Source organism: Nannospalax galili, unplaced genomic scaffold (assembly GCF_000622305.1).
Source record: "Nannospalax galili isolate Female #2095 unplaced genomic scaffold, S.galili_v1.0 scaffold463, whole genome shotgun sequence".
Lineage (NCBI taxonomy): Eukaryota > Metazoa > Chordata > Mammalia > Rodentia > Spalacidae > Nannospalax > Nannospalax galili.
The window spans coordinates 2,324,375-2,343,516 of NW_008349529.1; the positions used below are offsets into that span (position 1 = coordinate 2,324,375).

A 19,142-nucleotide genomic window follows, 5' to 3' on the forward strand; every position below is an offset into this window, starting at 1 on the left:
AGGGAGGCTCACAAGGTGAGCGGATGTGCAGATGTGTTAACTTTTTAAACAGAAAGGGGCTGAACAAAGAAAATAAGGAGAAGATTGATTATTTCAAAGTTACTTTTGCTGCAGGATTAAAATAGGGGGGTTTCTGGGGCTGGAGAGATGGCTCAGTGGCTAAGAGCATTGACTGCTCTTGCAGAAGACCCAGGTTCAATTCCCAGTACCCACATAGCTGCTAACAACCATCCTTAACGCCAATTCCAGGGAAATCCAATGCCCCCTTCTGACCTCTGCAGGCACTGTGCAACACAGGTACACTTCCATACATCCAGGCAATACACTCATAAACATAAAAATAATAAATATTTTAAAATAGGGAGATTTCTTTATCATGCTAGCTCTGGCTGCCTGGGCATCTTCTGATTGATTTCTGTCAGGCTTCTGGTCTGTTTTCAAGTGCCATGTGATTATGTGACCATTGCATGAATGTCTCTTTTCTGGTCTGGCCCAGTGTTGGAGCCCAGGGCAATAGCTTAGTCCAAGACAATGACATCCCAACAATTTTAGTTAAGAGGAGATATTTTCTGAATTATTTAGGAGGGAGGTATCCTTGTGTTTGATTTCCTCAGCTGTTAAGGATAAAGTGCTAAGTGTGTTAAATCAGAAAGTTCGGGTTCTGTGTTTATGTGCTGCCTGCTTCCTGGTTTTTACCTCCAGAGGAGCTGTGCTTTCCCAAACTTTTTATCTGGTTTCTTAACAATTCCATGAGTTTTTGATATGCGTCCAGTAAATCCTTTTTTTTTGATTTAAGCATTTCTGTCTTGTCAGCAGCCAAGAACCCTAAACAAAAACTTAGCATGTGTACAATATATGCCACATAGACTTTATTCCACAGTTTTAAAAAAGTTATTAAATGTGTATATTTTGAAATATTTTAATGTGCTTTGTGGTGTTCATGCCGACTAGTTAAAAGTGTCAAAAGTGAATTCCAGGACCAGTGAGTGCCTTTGTGCTCTTGCCCTCTCTGTCTCTGTCTCTGACTCTCTCTCTCTCACACACACACACAACCCCCCACACACAAACACAGAATAATAAATAAAATAAAATTTAAATTTTATTTTAAAAATTGAGAGCCAGCAAGATGGCTCAATGGGTGAAGGTGCCTGTGTGCTTTCTGGCAAGCCTGTCAACCTGAGTTCAATCTCTAAGGCCCATGTGATAGGAGAGAACCCACTTCTCAAGTTGCCTTATGACCCACATGTGTTGCAGCATGTGCTCAGGAATGTGCATGCGCAACCCCCCCCAACACACACACTAAGTAAGTAGAATTAAAAAAAAACACAAAACTTTAATCCCAGCACTAGGGACGCAGAGGCAGAGGCAGGAGGATCTCTGTGAGTTTGAGGCCAGCCTGATCTACATAGTGAGTTCCAGGCCTGCTGGGGCTACAGGGAGACCCTGTCTCAAAAAGACCAAAAAAAAAAAAAAAAAAAAAAAAACCCGCCACCAACAAAAATAACCTTAAACTGAATTCTAGTGTACTTTCTAACAGTTCATCTTTTTGCATATGGGCTTGAATATAGGGCCAATTCTTTGCCCTAAACTGTTTATTCTATGATTGGGTCATTTTAGTGCACCTCACATGTATTATATGAGGTCACACACACACACCCATACACACACACACACACACACACACACAAAAAAAATTTGGGTGTTTAGCGATGGCTCAGTGGGTACTCTGTAAGTATGGGGACCTGAGTTCAAATCCCCAGCACTCATGTAAAAAGCCAGGCATAGCTGTGGGTCCCTGGATCATTAAGGACTGGAGACAGGCAGATAGGAGGAGCTCGATGGCCATCCAGTCTAACCAAAACAGTAAGCTTCTGGTGAGAGAGAGAGAAAGAGAAAGAGGAGAGAGAGAAGGAGAGAGAGAGAGAGAGAGAGAGAGAGAGAGAGAGAGAGAGCCTGTCTCAAGTTAATAAGGGGGAGATAGGCAGAGGAAAACACTGACATATTGTTTTGGCCTTCTTATTTGCACACACCCACACAATCACATGCATGTAACACAAGCACAAAACAATACCGAAATAAACAAGTAAAATTCTAAAAGAATAAATAAATGGATGGAAAACATTGAAACTCAGTTGTCAGAGACACATGGAAGAACTGAGCCACTGGCCAGCACTGATGAAACCCACTAGGATAATGCTTCCCTTCCATAAAAACAAAAGTACTTTGGTACAGGAAAATTAAAAGGTGAGGCAAGCCAGGTATGGTGGCGCAGGCCTTTAGTCCCAGCACTTGGGAAGCAGAGGCAGGTAGATCTCTGAGTTCAAGGTCAGCCTGGTCTATGTAGAGAGTTTCAGACCAGCTGGGGCTCTCAAAAAGACCAAAATATAAAAAATAAAAATAAATTTAAAAAAATAATAAAGGGTGAAGCAAATGAGAGAACACCAAGACATAACTCTTGGAGAAGGTTACTGAAAGAGGAGAAACGACATTTTGGTGATTTTCAAGGTACAAAATACATTAGAAATCCTTTTAAATCCTCACAATGCTGTGATAAAATTGTTATCTCCATTCTTGCTGCTTATTGTTGTTTGAAACAGTTTTCCTATGTAACCTCAACTGACCTGGAACTTGATATAGAAAGCAGGCTGACCTAGAACTTGAGGTGATTCTCCTGCCTCTGCCTCCCAAGCGTTGAGATTACAGGCATGTGCCCCCATGCCTGGCTTATCTCCATTCTCCACGTGAAGAATCAGCACCCACACAGGGGATCTGAATCTAGATCAAGGCCAAAGCCTGGAAGAGGGCCTTCCTGAGAACGCCATTCTCCAGAATTAGAGCAGAACATGAATGCCCAAGGCTAGACGTCAGCCAATGGATTTCTAACAGGAACCAAGGAGGGAATAGAAAAAGGAGTTTTCCAGTGGCAGACATCCTCAATAAAAACCATTATTTTTATAATCTTTTCGTTTATTAAAGAATCACTGTTTTCAACTGGAAAATATCAAAACTTTATTTCAGGACTTGAATATACTACTTTTTAACCTAGATGGCACTTTGTGCTAGAAAGCACTACCACTTTTTAGTGTTTTGAGATAGTCTCATGTACCCCAAGCTGACCTTCGACTTGCTAGTTACTGAGGAGACCTTGAACTCCTAATCCTCTGTGCCCCCACCTCCTGAGTGCTAGAATTGCATGTGAATAGCACTACATGCAACACCTCTTTTTTGAGTCATGGTCTCACTCTCTATTCCAGGCTGTCTTCAAAGTCATGGTGATCCTCCTGTTTCAGCTGGGATTCATTCACTTTTCCATTTTTCTTTGTTTTTTGGGGTTTTTTTTTTTTTCGGTTGATGTTTTTATTTTTGAAAATTACATTCACAGTAATGGGGGTTGGAGAGATTGCTCAAGCCAAGCGCACTGGCTGCTCTTGCAGAGGACCCGGGTTGAGTTCCCAGCATCCACCTGGCAGCTAACAATCCTCTGTAACTGAGGAACCCGACACCCTCTTCTGATCTCCGTGGGCACTGCCGGACAGGGGTGCACTTACATACACGTAGGCAATACACTCATATACCTAAAATAAAAATAATAAAAATATTTTTTAAATTAATGACAAGTCCAGATTCTTCCTCACAAAGAACCCCCAATAGGACTTCACATTTTTCCACATTATCAATATACTTCCTTTCTCCGTAGGATATCCCGGACCAGGACCACGCCCAAAGCGGTGGCGGCTCGGCTCTGCTCCCACCCCGCCCTCAGCCCCGCCCCGTTCTTGCCCAGCCGGCACCGCCCAGCCACGCAGTCACGCATAATCACATTTCCGCGCCTGCGCCCACTGGGCTTGCGGCTGCAGGCGGAAGCTGCACATGCGCCAGATGGGAACCGCCTACTACTCCCAGGGCTGGCTAATCAAGGGCATACTTCCGGGTCAAAGGGTTTGCTTCCGGAGAGCGGGAAGGCTGAAACGCGGAGGCCAGGCTGGAGTCAAGCTTGCAGGGTTCTAGGTGGGAAGGCTGTAGCCATGGACAGGTCAGTCCTGGTGGGGACGATGGGCGCCTTTGCCTGCTGGCAGGACCACGCAGCTGAAGCCGAGGAACCGAGGGTTGCCCGTAGCACTCCTTTCCTGGGGCTGGGATGGAAGATTGGCAGCTGGGCGTAGGTGGAGTGGGGATGCAGGCAAGGACTAGCCCAGCGCTCCCTAGCGCAGCTTGGCCTGGAGTCCTGAGCTGTCACACCCCCTGTTCTTTCCAGAGGTGGGCGGGGTAGGTGGTGGCCCGAGATCACAGCCCTGCTAGCGGTTCTAGCACCTCAGTATAGACATAAACATGTTTATTAAAATTATTAACGCATATCAGTTGTACGTGTTAATAGCTTTTACTGTGTGATCAGCCTAGACTTTAAGGTGCTAGGATCAGGTAGTAGAGTTTCTCGTGTGACTTGAAGATTATGTGGTTCCCTGAAGATTATGTGGTTCCCCTGCGAGAAAGATGAGTTATTCAAGCCCCTTGGCTTCAGAGAACTGATAGTGTAGTGAAGACAGCAAAGCAATGTCTTCGATGCATTGGACTATAATATGGGAAAACAGAAGAAAGAGCAATTGAGCCCCCCTGTCTGGAGAACCGGAAACCTCTCAAAGGAGGTGACTTGCTAACTGATACGTTGAATAATAATAGTACATTGTTAATTCGTAAAACATTTCGCCAAACATTCTTTTGTGTGTGTGCCCTAAACTTTAATTTTTAGAGCAATCCTATGAGGATCCATACTATCATCTTTTGTTATAACACAGTGAGACTGTAAGGGACTAGGTAAAGTTAAACAGAAGAACAAAGTTATGGGACTACACTTGCCTAGCAAACCTTGGATTCAGGGGAAAAAAAAAGAATCTAATTGCCTACATGGAACTTTGTGTCTCTAAAAGGTCTGTCAAAGAAACATGCTCAGAGGTGTAAGGTTATGAAAAATGTTCAGGCTTTGTGTAGTTGGATGTTTGTGTGTGGGTGATGGCAAAAGGTAAACCTTTGTAACCTGTGTTGTAAATATGTTTGGAAATATGACTTTGATTCTGTAGGCCAGAGGGAGCTGCCAGAAGTTTCAAGTGGAAGAAAAGCATATTAGATTACTGTTTTAAATTTTTTTTTTGAATTTTATGTGTATGAGTGTATTGCCTACATGTATGTAAGTGCACCTGTGTCCTGCAGTGCCTGCAGAGGTCAGAAGAAGGAGTTGGATTCCCATGGAACTGGAGTTATGGATGGTTTTTAACTGTCATATGGGTGCTGGAAATCAAACCCAGGTCTTCTGCAAGAGCAGTGAGTACTCTTAACTGCTGAACCATCTCTCCAGCCCTATTTTAAAACTTTTAATATACATAATTTAGTCTATAAATCTTTGGATGACAGTGACAGGGGAGAGCCATAGTATTGTGATTTCAATAATTGTAAGACAGGAGACATCCTTAGGGTACATGGGTGAAATAACATGAAAGGCTGTTTCCCTCCAGTTTACTAGAATTCTCTTTACCTCTTCATTTCACCAAGCTAAACAGCATAGTACTCATGACCTGAAGTACAGTCATGGCTGTGTAACAGTGTTTTGGTCAACAACAGGCACAAATATGACAGTGGTCCTATAAGATTATATTGCCTACTGGCATGCTGGCTGGCTTACTTTACATAAGTATATTGGGGGGTGGAGGGGCTGGAGAGATGGCTCAGCGGTTAAGAGCACTGGGTACTCTTGCAGGAAGAAGACCTGGGTTTGAATCCCAGCACCCAGGTGATGGCTAACAACCATCCGTAACTTCAGTTCCATGAGGAACCCATGCCCCCTTCTATCCTCCTTGGGTCCTGCACGCAGGCACACTTACATACATGTACATGCAGTCGTAACACTCATGCACATAAAATAAAAATAATCTATATATATATATATAAAAGACTTGCGCCACCACACCCAACTAAAATAAATTTTTTAAAAATATATTCTAGGATGATTACATAAGGATAAAATTGCCTAATTATGTATTTCTTAGAACTTGTCCCATATTTTGTTAGCTTTTTTTTTTTTTTTTTTTCCTTTTTTAGGGTCTCACTCAGTATTCCAGGTTAGCCTGGAATTTACTATGTAACCCAGCTGGGATTACAGATGTGAGTAACCACACCTGGCCTAAAACCTGCCCCTTCATCAAGCAACTAATTACTGTATTTTAGAGACTGCAGAACTCCTTGAAGAGAATTCTGCAATTAAGCAGCTCCTTAGTTCAACAGAAGATTTACCTTTACAAAGCAATTATTGCATTATAGATTCTAGGTTTTAAAATAACTCAGCAGGAAAAAATAATGTGAGTGCTAGAAAGACAAACAAGTCTTGTAGATAATAGTTGAGCGGGACTTGGAGAAATAAGCAAGATTTGAAGCCAAGGGGGCATTCATAGCATAAAGATCAAGATTTGGCTATTGGAGTGACCTTCACCTTGAATAGCTCAGGATCCTAATGATAAAGTTCTTTGATGTATAAGTGATGTATACGAGCTTAATTATACTGTTTTAGGAGTATCTTTGGAGAGATGGCATCCCCTGTGATCCGGGAAGCGGAGGTGACACGGACTGCACGGAAGCAGAGTGCTCAAAAAAGAGTTTTAAGTATCCTTTGTATTTTAAGAATTATACAAATTTCAGAATGCTTTGAATCACTGTTCCAATTTTTTTAAATTAGAGGCACTAAACATAAACTGTAGTATAATTGATTTTATTAACTTCCAGATGTTTTATTTGGGAAATAATACTTTCAACTTCAATGAGATTAACATGTCGTGTTAAAAAAATATATAGATACATATTGCCAGGCATGGTGGTGCATGCCTCTAATCCCAGCACTCAGGAGGCAGAGGCAGGTGGATCTTTGAGTTCCAGGCCAGCCTGGTCTACATAGAGAGTTCCAGGCCAGCTGGGGCTACAGGGAGACCTGTCTCTAAAAGACCAAAAAAAAAAAAAAAAAAGACTTTGTTTTACTGCTCTCATTTTATGGTTAGCATCTCCCAAGATGAAGATTAATCTCCTTTTTTAATTTTTTTTTTAATTTTTGAAATTTGACAAGACAACCCTTAAGCCAGTCTGTATTATCCAATAGTGATCTGAGAATTTAAACAGTAAATTTTGTTAATAACTGTTTGTACAGAAAAGATGTCTTATTCTTGAATAAATGTTATATTTATATAACATGTATAAAATGTTTTATTCTTGAAAATTGTATTCACGTATTTTGTGTGGTAACTGCAATGATCTTTTCTCTGCATGGAAAGTTTTTCTTAATTCTTTCTAAAGTTCGGGCCACCCAAGACGAAAATTTTGGTAATACTACACCAAGAAACCAGATTATCCCTCGAACTCCCAGCTCATTTCGACAGCCTTGTAAGTTTGTTTGTTTGAGGTTTTGGGTTTTTGTTTGGGTTTTTTTTTGCTTTTTATTAATCTTTACTTTATGTGTATAAGTGTTTTGCCTGCATGTATATAAGTACACCATGGTTTTATGCAATGCCCCAAAGAGAACAGAAGAGGGTGTTAGGTCCCCTGGAACTGGAGTTACAGATGGTTGTTAGCTACCATGTGGGTGCTAGGAATCTACCCTGGGTTCTCTGAAAAAACTTAAGACGTGTTCTTAACCGCTGAGCCCCTCTCCAGCCCCCCCTTTTTTTTTTTTTTTTTGGCTTTAATAGTATTTAAGAATAATAGTAGTCATAATATGAGCTAATGTTTATATAATTTACATAATAAACTATTTGATTACAGTATCAGCAAGTAAGCGTAAATACTAATGATTACAGTTTTCTGAACTCATTTTGAACAAGGCACTGTACTTTATAGAAATACAAAGTAACTGTGACATACTGTTATCTCTGTTTTACCAAAACTGCAAGTGAGACTTAGAAGAGTCAGTGTGAATGAGTTAGCTCCATTGTTTAGACAATAAAACTTGGATTCTGCCAATAGTCTGTTTCTCTAAAGCATAAGCCCACTTCACTACCCTACAAAATTGTGCACTACAAAATTGGAGCATGAAGGATCAGTTGACTTTGCCTTTTTATTTTCCTTAAGCTGCTCGGTTCAGTTACATTATTCTGAAAGTTTCTGTTTTATAATAAAAATTTTCGTAATAGTACCAAAAGCTCAAATTTAGAGAAATAAATTAAATCTTCATAACATGAAAATGTTAACATTTAAAGTAATTAGTTGGTCTGAATCTAAATATTGAAAACTGAGAAATTACTCTTTGAGTTGGGTGTGTGCGCATGTTCTTGTGTACAGGTGGTATGTGTGTGTTCATGAGTGGGGTGTTTGCATAGAAACATGTATGCATGTGTGGGTGTGTGTGGAGGCCAGAGAGAAACCTCTGCTGTTGTTCTTTAGAAGTCATCCACCTTTTTGCCACCAAGTCTTACTGGGACCACATGGCTTTTTTACATGGTACTGGGTATTAAACTTGGGTCCTTGTGCTTGCATAGCAAGGACTTTTACTGACTTAGCTATCTCCCCAGCCACTTGAAAAATGGTTCTTTATTGTTTGTTTCCTTGTTTTGTATTGACAGTGCTCTAACCTTTCACTTACAGTTACTCCACCAAGCCGAAGCCTACTAAGACATCCAGATATTTCCTGCATTCTTGGAACAGAAGGGAGGTCTCCCCGGCATACACAGTCTTCTGGGTTCTTGGGAAATCTGTCCATGGTATGTATAAAATGCAGGCTAAAGCTTATCCTTTTTAATACTTGGCTTAAAAACCTTTTAATGGAGGCTGGAGAGATGGCTCAGCAGTTAAAAACACTGGTTGTTCTTGCAGAAGACCTGGGTCCGAATCCCAGCACCTACATGGCAGCTAACAGCTGTCCATAACTCCAGTTCCAGGGGACTCGACAGTCTCTTCTGTCCACAGGCATTGCACGACACGGGTGTACTTACATACATGCAGGCAATACATGCATACACATAAAATAAAAATATATTTTTTTAAAAAAAACAAACTTTTAATGAAGCTGGACGTGGTGGCACATGCCTTTACTCCCAGCACTTGGGAGGCAGAGGCAGGTGGATCTCTGTGAGTCTGCCTGGTCTTCATAGCGAGTTCCAGGCCAGCTGAGGCTACAGGGAGACCTTGTCTCAAAAAGACAAAAAACAAAACAAAACAAAACAAAAAAACCCCTTTAATAAAAGTAGAAATCATATTTGTCAAAAAAAAGTCACTTTAGGTTCTGTAGATTAATATCATGGGTTAGGCACTTAAGAAACAAACATGGGCTGGAGAGATGGCTCAGCAGTTAAGAGCACTGACTACTCTTGCAGAGGACCCAGGTTCGATTCCCAACACCCACATGGCGGCTACAAACTGTCCTTAACTCCAGTTCCAGGGGAATCCAAAGCCTTCTTCTGACCTCCGTGGCATTTTCTTTATTTAATAATTTATTGAGAATTTCAATCAGGCATATAAGATATTTTGGTCAAATCCATGCCGACTCCCTACCCTCCAACTTCTCCCATATCTCCCCATCACTTTTTTCTGATAACTTCATGTATTTTTTTTTTTAAATGGGGCTTTTTGCTACTCTAACATTGCCCCCTCTGAAGAGACAACACTAAAATCTTTTAAGGATTAGATAAGAGCTCCCAAATACTTTCAATGTTTTTGGCCTTTAGAACACAGTATGTTGCTAAGAGGCCCAAGAACATTTTGACTTTTAGCCAAGAAACTGGCTACTTTTCTTTGGGGTCTTTTTACCCTAACTGCCAAGCCAATTCCTACCTCCTATACTTATCACACCACCCTCTGAAGAGGTTACCCAGCTTGTGGATAGAGAATCGGGACACAGACCACTCTGGCTTCTTCTGTGCTAAAAACTCCCAAATTGCATAACTCTTATCTGTAGGGGGAAAAGAAAGTCCTTGACTGGTGAATAGGAGATGTGAAGGAGAAGTAGAGACAAGGGTAATTAGTGTTACCAGTTCTAGACAGGAAACTAGAAAAAAAATCGGAACAGGGCAGATTTCAAATGTTCATGTGAGAGTCCATTGGGATTTCTTGATGAGAGCTTCCAAAAGCATCCCTCTATTGGATTCCTCCTCATTTTTCTTTTGTCTGCCAAGGCTGGACTCAAATGTGATGGATTCAGGATTTGCTTTTAGGCATTTTGATAGCTGTTGGAGTCAGTGTCAGTTCCCTCTCAAAGGCTTCACCATGTGGAGGCAGGATCCAGGTGCTCCCAGGCAGTCTGCTGAGTTCTCAGCCCCTATGCCAGAGGGAGGCCGGAACAGGCACTCTCTTGAAACACAAACTTTTAATAATCTCATGTCCCAGAAGAAAAGTAATAGCACCAACATTTGTATGTAGTTAAGATACCTGAATGTGACTGATAGTTTGCTCACCAAATGAAATCAATTCTGGAATTGATTACTGATGGCAGTTAAAACTGAACCCTGTTTTAAAGTACAAAAAGGGCTGAAGACATGGCTCAGAGTGCCTGCCACTCAAACATGAAACTGGAGTTCAGATTCTAGCACCTGTGTAACAGCACAGTAATCCCAGTGCTTGGGGCCATGGCAGGCAGTCCCAGAGCTCACTAGCTAGCCAGTCCAGTTGAAACAGCCCGAGGTTCGGTGGAGGACCCTGTCTCAAAAATAAAATGGTGGAGCTGGACGTGATGGTGCATGCCTTTAATCCCAGCACTCAGGAGGCAGAGGCCAGCAGATCTCTGTGAGTTTGAGGCCAGCCTGGTCTGTTTCACGAGTTCCAGGTTAGCTGGGGCTACAGGAAACCCAGTCTCAAAACAAACAAAAAAAAACCCAATAAATAAATAAAGTGGTGGAGAAGCAATAGAGTGAGACATCTCAATTCAGTCTCTGGCCTCCACATGTGCCCACGTGAACACAGCTCCCACCCCTCACGTACACACACACACACACACACACACACAGCACAAAGAGGAGACTGACAACAGATGATAACTATCATAAGGAAGAAGAGAAAGACTAAGTCTGGGATCTGATGGCAGATGGTACCAGAATTGAATTAGAAAACACCCAGCCTGAAGCCAGACATGGTGGTTTTAATCCCAGCACTTGGAAGGTAGAGGCAGGCGGATCTCTGTGAGTTCAAGGCCAGCCTGGTCTACATAGTGAGTTCCAGGCCAGCTGGGGCTATAGGGAGACCCTGTCTCAAAAAGACAAAAAAAAAGAAAAGAAAAGAAAATACCCAGCCTGTGTCTGTTGCTGAGTGGTTCATTATTTGTGTAGGGAAAACCCTTCTTACATTTGGTCAGAGAAGTGATCTATGTTAAAAGTACAGGAAGCTTTCTTTGATTTTACTAGTAGTATAAAAGAAAACATTTTAGGAGAAGCAGATAAGATGCTTTTTAGGAATCACTATGGTACAGTATTGAAAACAGCAGAAGAAATGTTCCATGAGCTATAGTGCACAGTGGCCTTTAGAGTCTAGAAATGTTCCATGAGCTGTAGTGTGTGATGGCTTTACAGTCTAGAAATGCTCCATGAGCTATAGCATATGATAGCTTTACAGTCTAGAAATGTTCCACAAGCTGTGGTGCACGATAGCTTTACAGCCTAGAAAAGAGAGACTCAAGTCTCAGAAAGAAACAGAAAAATTGTACCATAGTAGTAGACTGTTTTGTTTTTGTTTTTTTTTTGGTCTTTTTGAGACAGGGTCTCCCTGTAGCCCCAGCTGTCCTGGAACTCACTATATAGACCAGGCTGGCCTTGAACTCACAGAGATCCGCCTGCCTCTGCTGGGATTAAAGGCGTGTACCACCGTGCCCAGCTAGTAGTAGACTTTTAAGACTCGTTTAGTTCCAAAATCAGTGTGGTTTTTCTGTCTTTGGCATTGTGCTTTATTAAACAGGCAGAGAGATTTTTATGCACACATGAAATGCTCCCTATTTTCTGAAGAATAGTTTTGCCTTTTTAACCTTGCCTTAATCAGACAAGGTTAAGCCGTTCTTCCCCAAGGAATCAAAGCCAGGTTCTCCTGTGTGATAGGCAAGCATTTTAAACTCTATCCTTAGCTTTTTCCTTGGGGAAGCTGAGTAAAGATAACTTTTCTTATTGTTGCTCATGTCTGGATTTACAATAAAAGTTTTCTTTTGTAGTTGTTCCCAGCTAGCCTGGAACTCACTAAGTAGACCAGGCTGGCCTGGATCTCACTGAGATCCTCTGCCTCTGCTGGGATTAAAGGCTTGCACCAACACACCCAGCAATAAAGGTAAATTTTTAAAAAATTTAACAATAACTAGAAGACAGAGGCAGGTGGATCTTTGTGAGAGTGAGGCCAGCCAGGTCTACATAGCAAGTTCCAGGCCAGCTGGAGCTACAGAGAGATCCTGTCTAAAAAATAAAAAACAAAAAAAAACATATTTTCAGACATGTTCAAAAAGTAAAATAATACACTACATCCCCATATGCCCATTGTCCGGCATCCCCAGTTATCAGCACCATAACTAATTTTGTTTTACACCCACATGCATTTCCTCCCACATATTAGCTGGGCATGACAATATACACATGCAGGCAAAACACTCATAAAATGAAAGTAATCAAAAGAAATAAATCTTAAAAAATAATAATCATGGAGTAGTACATAGACAGATATACAGGATCTTATGGAGACCAGGTCTTGGGTAGCCCAAGCTGACCTTAAACTTACTAGGTAACTGAGAATGACCTTGAACTTCTGATGCCCACCTCTGTCTCCTAAGTGCTAGGATTATAGGCATGTACTACCGACACTCAATTTAGTGGTGCTGGAGGTCAAACTCAGGGTCTTTTCCATGCCAGGAAGCTACTTCACCACCAGCTAGAAGTACAATTTATATCTATATATCTATATATATAGATATGTAGATATATAGATTATATATATATTTTTAATTTTACGTGTTGTGCATGTGTGAATGTATACCATGTGTGTACAGGTGCCCTCAGGCTAGAAGAGGGCATCATATGTTGGAACTAGAGTTACAGATGGTTAGAGCTGTCAGACATGGGTGATGGGAACAGAATTCAGGACCTCTAGAAGAGCAGCAGACACTCTTGAACTGCTGAGCCATCTCTCCATCCCCTAGAATCACAATTTTTTATTTATTTATTTATTTATTTATTTATTTTGATCTTTTTGAAGCAGGGTCTCCCTCTAAACTCTAAACCCCCAGGTGTCCTGGAACTTACTATGTAGAGTGATCTCACTCACAGAGATCCACCTGCCTCTGCCTCCCAAGTGCTGGGACTACAGGAGTGCGCCACCACGCCCAAGAATCACAATTTTAAAACCCATACTTTTGCTTGGGATATAGCTCAGTGGTAAAGTGCTTGCCTGTCATGCATAAGACCCTAGGTTCAATCCCCAGAGCAATAAAAAATGAATAATGTAAATAAAACCCATAATTCTCTTAGCGGAATCTGTTGACTGGCCTTTAAAAATGAAAACATGTAAGATTGGGGAAAAAATCCTATTTAGTATTAATTAACTCATTTAAAGACAATAGCATCATTGCTTTTCTGTATTTTTTAAAAATATTATTTATTATTTTTATTTTATGTAGGACAGAAGAGTCTGTCGGATCCCCTGGAACTGGAGTTACGGACAGTTGTTAGCTGCCATGTAGGTGTTGGGATTCGAACCTGGGTCTTCTGCAAAAACAACCAGTGTTCTTAACCGCCACTTCTCCAGCCTTCTCTTTTCTGTAATCTTTTAAGGTAACTAATCTGGATGACAGTAACTGGGCAGCTGCGCTCTCATCACAGCGTTTAGGACTCTTCACAAACATGGAAGCCCACAGTGTAACAGAAGATGTGAATCTCAGTGCTGTTATGTTACGTGAAGATGATCCTGGAGAGGCTGGTAAATGACTTGAATAATGTAGCATATTACTTCACTAATGTCAAGGAAACTAACCTCCTGTTCCTTACAATCATTATGATACATACTTTCACCAAACGTGGTGGCCTGTGCCTTTAATTCCATCACTCAAGAGGCAGAGACAGGTGCATCTCTATGAGTTCAGTTTGGGGAATGTAGCTTTAAAAACAAATATATTTTTTTCAAATCCAAGATAAAGATATTGGTAAGGTTAGTGTCTTTTAAGACCTCCTCTCCTTGGCTTGCAGATCACTCTTTTCCTCCAGTGCCTTGCATGGTCTTCCTCCTATCTATAATTCTTTATTTATTGTTTGTTTGTTTATTTATTTATTTTTAGTGTGTATGAGTATATTGCCTGCATGTGTATAAGTGCACCTGTGTCGTACAATCCCTGAGGCGGTCAGAAGAAGGCATTGGATTCCCCTGGAACTGGAGTCATGTGGGTGCTAGGAAATAAACCCTGGTCCTCTGCCAGAGCAGCCAGTGCTGTTAAACACTGAGCCATCTCTGTAGTCCCTCTATTATAATTTTTCATTATGCTAATTAATCACTATCATAACCATCTCAAGAAGATCAATAGCCTTGCCCAAATGCTCAGTTGGAGCAGCATCTTGCCATTTTAATGTAAATGACAGGCTGTTAGATTATTATCCAAGTCTCATATTTCTTTTTTTGTGTCACTGGGAAAGCAACTCTTTTTCTTTCGGTTTAGATTTGAATCTAACGTTGTTAATGTGTTTTTTTTTAGCCCAAGGCACTGATAATGGTTTTGGGGGGATTATTTTGGTTTGGTTTGGTTTGGTTTGGTTTGGTTTGGTTTTTTGAGATAAGGTCTCCCCGTAGCCCCAGCTGCCTGGAACTGGCTATATGAACCCAGTCGGCCTCCATCTCACAGAGATCCGCTTGCTCTGCCTCCTGAGTGCTGGGATTAAAGGTATGTGTCACCACGCCCAACTGACTAATAATGTTTTTTCAGATGGTGTTACAGCCTTGCTCGCTCAGTTTAGTTATTCCTGTTCCCTTGGGGAAAATGCCATTTGCATGTAGCATCCAGACCTGTGCATCGTTCCGTTACATGGGTTTTTTTTTGTCATTTGCTGTCATCATATGCTAACATAGATGAGTACTAGTGAGTGTGCTTACCACTGTACATGCATTAACCACTGTAAACCTATCATGCTCCATTAAATTGTTAAAACAATTATTCCCATTTTAGAAGAAAGGACATTGCTGCTCAAAGAAATAACTTGTTTTAGATCATTTGTCTAGGAAGTAACACTAGGGTATCTAAATGGCTTGGTTCCAGAGCCTTGCTGCTTATAGTAGCACTTACTACAACTTTCTTACAGTATTTCCCAATAGTATGTACTCAGATGTTGAATACAGCAATTCCATTTAGCAGTAAGACCTTAAATACTATAGTTATTATTAAAGTGTCTGCACTTTCCCTGAGTACAGCATAGTATTTGCTGTATAGTATAACTGTCAGCTACTTTATTGTGCTGCACTAAAGTAGAATTCCAGTGTTCTAAAATTCAGCCCTTTTTTTTGTAATTGTTAATAATATAAAAAAGACTTTAATAGCTAGTGTATCTTTGGGTTCTTCAAAAACAGGCAAGAAAATTAAAATTAGATAAACTAGATTATATACAAACTTTAAATGTATATACTTATGAATATAAAATTAATATAGTGAGGGGCTGGAGAGATAGCTCAGTGGTTAAGGGCACTGGCTTCTCTTGCAGAGGACCCAGTTCAGTTCCCAATACCCACACAGCATCTAACAACTGTCTGTAACTCCAGTTCCAGGGACTCCAATGCCATCATCTGATGTCTGCAGGCATTGTACAACATGGGTGCACTTAACATAAATGCAGGCAGTGCACTCATACACATAAAATAAAAATAATTAACATATTTGGCAAGTGTGGTTGCGCACACCTTTAGTCCCAGCACTCTGGAGGCAGAGGCGGGGGGAATCTCTGAGTTTGAGGCCAGCCTGGCCTATATAGCGAGTTCCAGGCCAGCTGGGGCCACAGGGAGACCCTGTCTCAAAAAGACCAAAAAAAAAAAAAAAATTTTTTTTTAAATTAATATAGTGAAAGGGCAATTGAAAAAGGAGAAAGTATTTGCAAATCGTATATCTGATAAGGGATTCCTATCTGAAAATATAATGAATTCCTAACCAGTAGTGGCTGGTACCTATAATTCTAGCACTCCTGATGATGAAGCAGGAGAATTATTATGTGTTCAAGGCTACAGAGTGACACACTCAAAAAACCCACACACAAAATAATTCCCATAACTCAATAGCAAATTATCATCAGTCTGATTAAAATTGAACAAATTACTTGAATAAACATTACTCCCAAGAAGATATACAATGGCAAATAATTTCATGGAAATATATTCAACAATACCATAATTGGTAGACAGGGTGGTAGCACATGTTATAACACCAGCGCTTGGAGCTAGAAGCAAGATTAGGACTTCAAGACAACCTTGGCTACATAGCAAATTTGAGGCAGCCTAGGCTACATGAGACACAAACAAAACAAATACCAACAACAAAAATATAAATCAAACCTAGAAAATAACCACTGTTGGCAAAAATAAGAAAATGTAAACTGTTAAAGTTGACTTACAATATAGCATTTCCACTACTGGGTGGAAATAATTTTAAACAGGTTCCTCAAAGAGAGTTATGTATCTGTGTTCATAGCAGGATTATTCCTAGTATCCAAAAGGTGGGAGCAACTTCAGTGTCCATGATGGATGAATGGAAAACAAATTGTGGCTTACACATACAGAGCATATTATTTAGCCCCAAAAGAAGGACTTTAGTAGCACTGAGGATTGATCCCAGGGCCTCGTGCCTGGCAGGTATTTCCAGCTTTTTCTGTTTTTATACTAGGACTCACTAAGTTACCCAGTCTAGCCTTGAACTCACTATATATATAGTCCAGGCAGGCCTAGAAATTGTGGTCCTCCTGCTATAGTCTTCCCAGTAGCTGGGATTACAGGCCTTTATAAAAGGAAGAACATTCTGACATGCTACAACATGGGTCAACTTTGAGGCTGCTTTCCTAAGTGAAATAAGTCATAGAAGACATACACAAAGGCCCTTGGGTATGATGACCTATGCCTGTAATCGTAGCACTTGGGAGGTAGCAACAGGGGATCAGGAGTTCAAGGTCATCTTCATCTGTACAGTGACTATGAGGCCAGCCCAGACTACATGAGACCCTGTCTAAATAACTATCATTTGACTTACATGAGGTACTTAAAGTAGTCACACTTATAGAGACAGAAAGTAGAATGTTGATTTCCAAGGAACAGGGGGAGTATAGATAGGGAGTTTCTGTGGGTGGGTGTTCAATGGGTGGGTGTTGGTGCAGGCAACACCACAGTGAATATACTTAATGCCGCTGCACTAAACACTTAAAAATTGTTAAAATGGTAATTTTTTTTTAATATAGGAAGTAAACTTGATCTGATCCTCTGAGATGACATGGCCAACAGTCACAGATCTGCATACAATAGGGTTATGTATTAAGTATTTACAATTTGTAGTAGTATTATGAATTATGTATTTACAGTAGCAGTATGAATTATGACATTTTTCTTTTCTTTTTTCTTCTGCCTTTTTTTTTTTCTTTAGGGTGGGGTCTCCCTGTAGCCCCATCTGGCTTGAAGCTTTCTATGTAGACCAGGCTGGCCTTGAACTCACAGAGATCTGTCTGCCTCTGCCTCCCAAGCACTGGGATTAAAGGTGTGTGCCACCACATTTGGCTTGTATTGCATATATCTTTTAAAAAGGAGAAAAATGAATCATCCTACAAATAAGAAAGACAACAATTCTGGGGCTAGAGAGATGGCTCAGCAGTTAAGAGCACTGTCTGCTCTTGCAGAGGACCTGGGTTCAATACCCAGCACCCACATGGCTGCTATGAACCGTCCTTAACTCCAGTTCCAGGGGAATCCAGAGCCCTCTTCTGACCTCTGCAGCATTGCACAACATGGGTGCACTCACATACATGCACGCAATACACTCATAAAATAAAAATAATAATTAAAAAAATAAAAAAGAAAGACAACAGTTCTTTAAAAAGAATAGAAGAAAGGGACATCAAATGAACTCGTAAACCAGGCCAGGTTATCCAAAGTAATTTTTAACTTTTTATTTTTATTTTTATTATTTTTATTTTATGTGTGTGCGTGCGTGTATTGCCTGCATGTAGGTAAGTACACCCATGTCGTGCAGTGCCAGTGGAGGACAGAAGAGGCTGTCGGATCCCCTAGAACTGGAGTTACAGACAGTTGTTAGCTGCCATGTGGGTGCTGGGATTCAAACCTGGGTCTTCTGCAAGAACAACCAGTGTTCTTAACCGCTGAGCCATCTCTCCAGCCCCTCAAAGTAATTTTTAAACCATATTAAGACTTCCTCAGAGAAAACTGAAGGAAAGAAAAAAGAAAAAGCTATCATCATAAAATGGTAATGTTTTCATAATAGGTATTTAACTAGGTTTTAAAATAATGCATGTATAGCTATTTTTTGTGGTTTTAAGCCAACAGAATTTCCTAAAGTATGTAGCTTAACTTTTCCTTGTTCCTTTTCATTTCATTGTGTTTTAGCATCCATGAGTATGTTCTCTGATTTCCTGCAGTCTTTTTTGAAGCACTCTTCAACTACAGTTTTTGATCTTGTAGAAGAATATGAAAATATTTGTGGTAGTCAGGTAAGTTAATTTCACTCCATCATTGGTCAAACTTTAGTACTTTTCGTTTTCTTGAGCATTAACCTCTTAATTCCCAATGCTGTGTTTAAGAGCCATTTTAGGGCACAGTGGTAGGAATGCTGATGTGGCTGGTCTGAGCATGTCTGCTTTTTACATATTCAGGGTTCATAGAAGGCTTCTTTGGAGAAAATAACAGGAATCTGCTGCTTTAAAAAGGAAAGCAGCTGGTGTAGTGGTGCACACCTTTAATCCTAGCACTTGGGAAGCAGAGGCAGGCAGTTCTTTCTGAGATCTAGGCCAGCCTGATCTACGTAGTGAGTTCCAGGCCAGCTGGGGCTACAGGGAAACCCTGTCTCAAAAAGACAAAAAAAGGGCTGGAGAGATGGCTCAGTGGTTAAGAGTACTGACTGCTCTTGCAGAGGACCCGGGTTCGATTCCCAGCACCCACATGGTGGCTACGAACCATCCTTAACTCCAGTTCCA

At 40.8% G+C, this 19,142-nt stretch overlaps 1 protein-coding gene across 1 annotated transcript in view; it reads left to right on the top strand.

Moving 5' to 3' along the window:
• Positions 1-3,928: 3,928 nt before the first annotated feature.
• Nup107 (nucleoporin 107) overlaps positions 3,929-19,142 on the top strand; it is a 55,594-nt gene continuing 40,380 nt past the window's right edge. The window contains exons 1-6 of the mRNA XM_008846968.3: positions 3,929-4,033; positions 6,557-6,648; positions 7,330-7,416; positions 8,614-8,729; positions 13,758-13,902; positions 18,556-18,659. Coding sequence (XP_008845190.1) covers positions 4,026-4,033; positions 6,557-6,648; positions 7,330-7,416; positions 8,614-8,729; positions 13,758-13,902; positions 18,556-18,659 — 552 coding nt within the window. The 5' untranslated portion in view covers positions 3,929-4,025. The remainder of the gene's footprint in view (positions 4,034-6,556; positions 6,649-7,329; positions 7,417-8,613; positions 8,730-13,757; positions 13,903-18,555; positions 18,660-19,142) is intronic.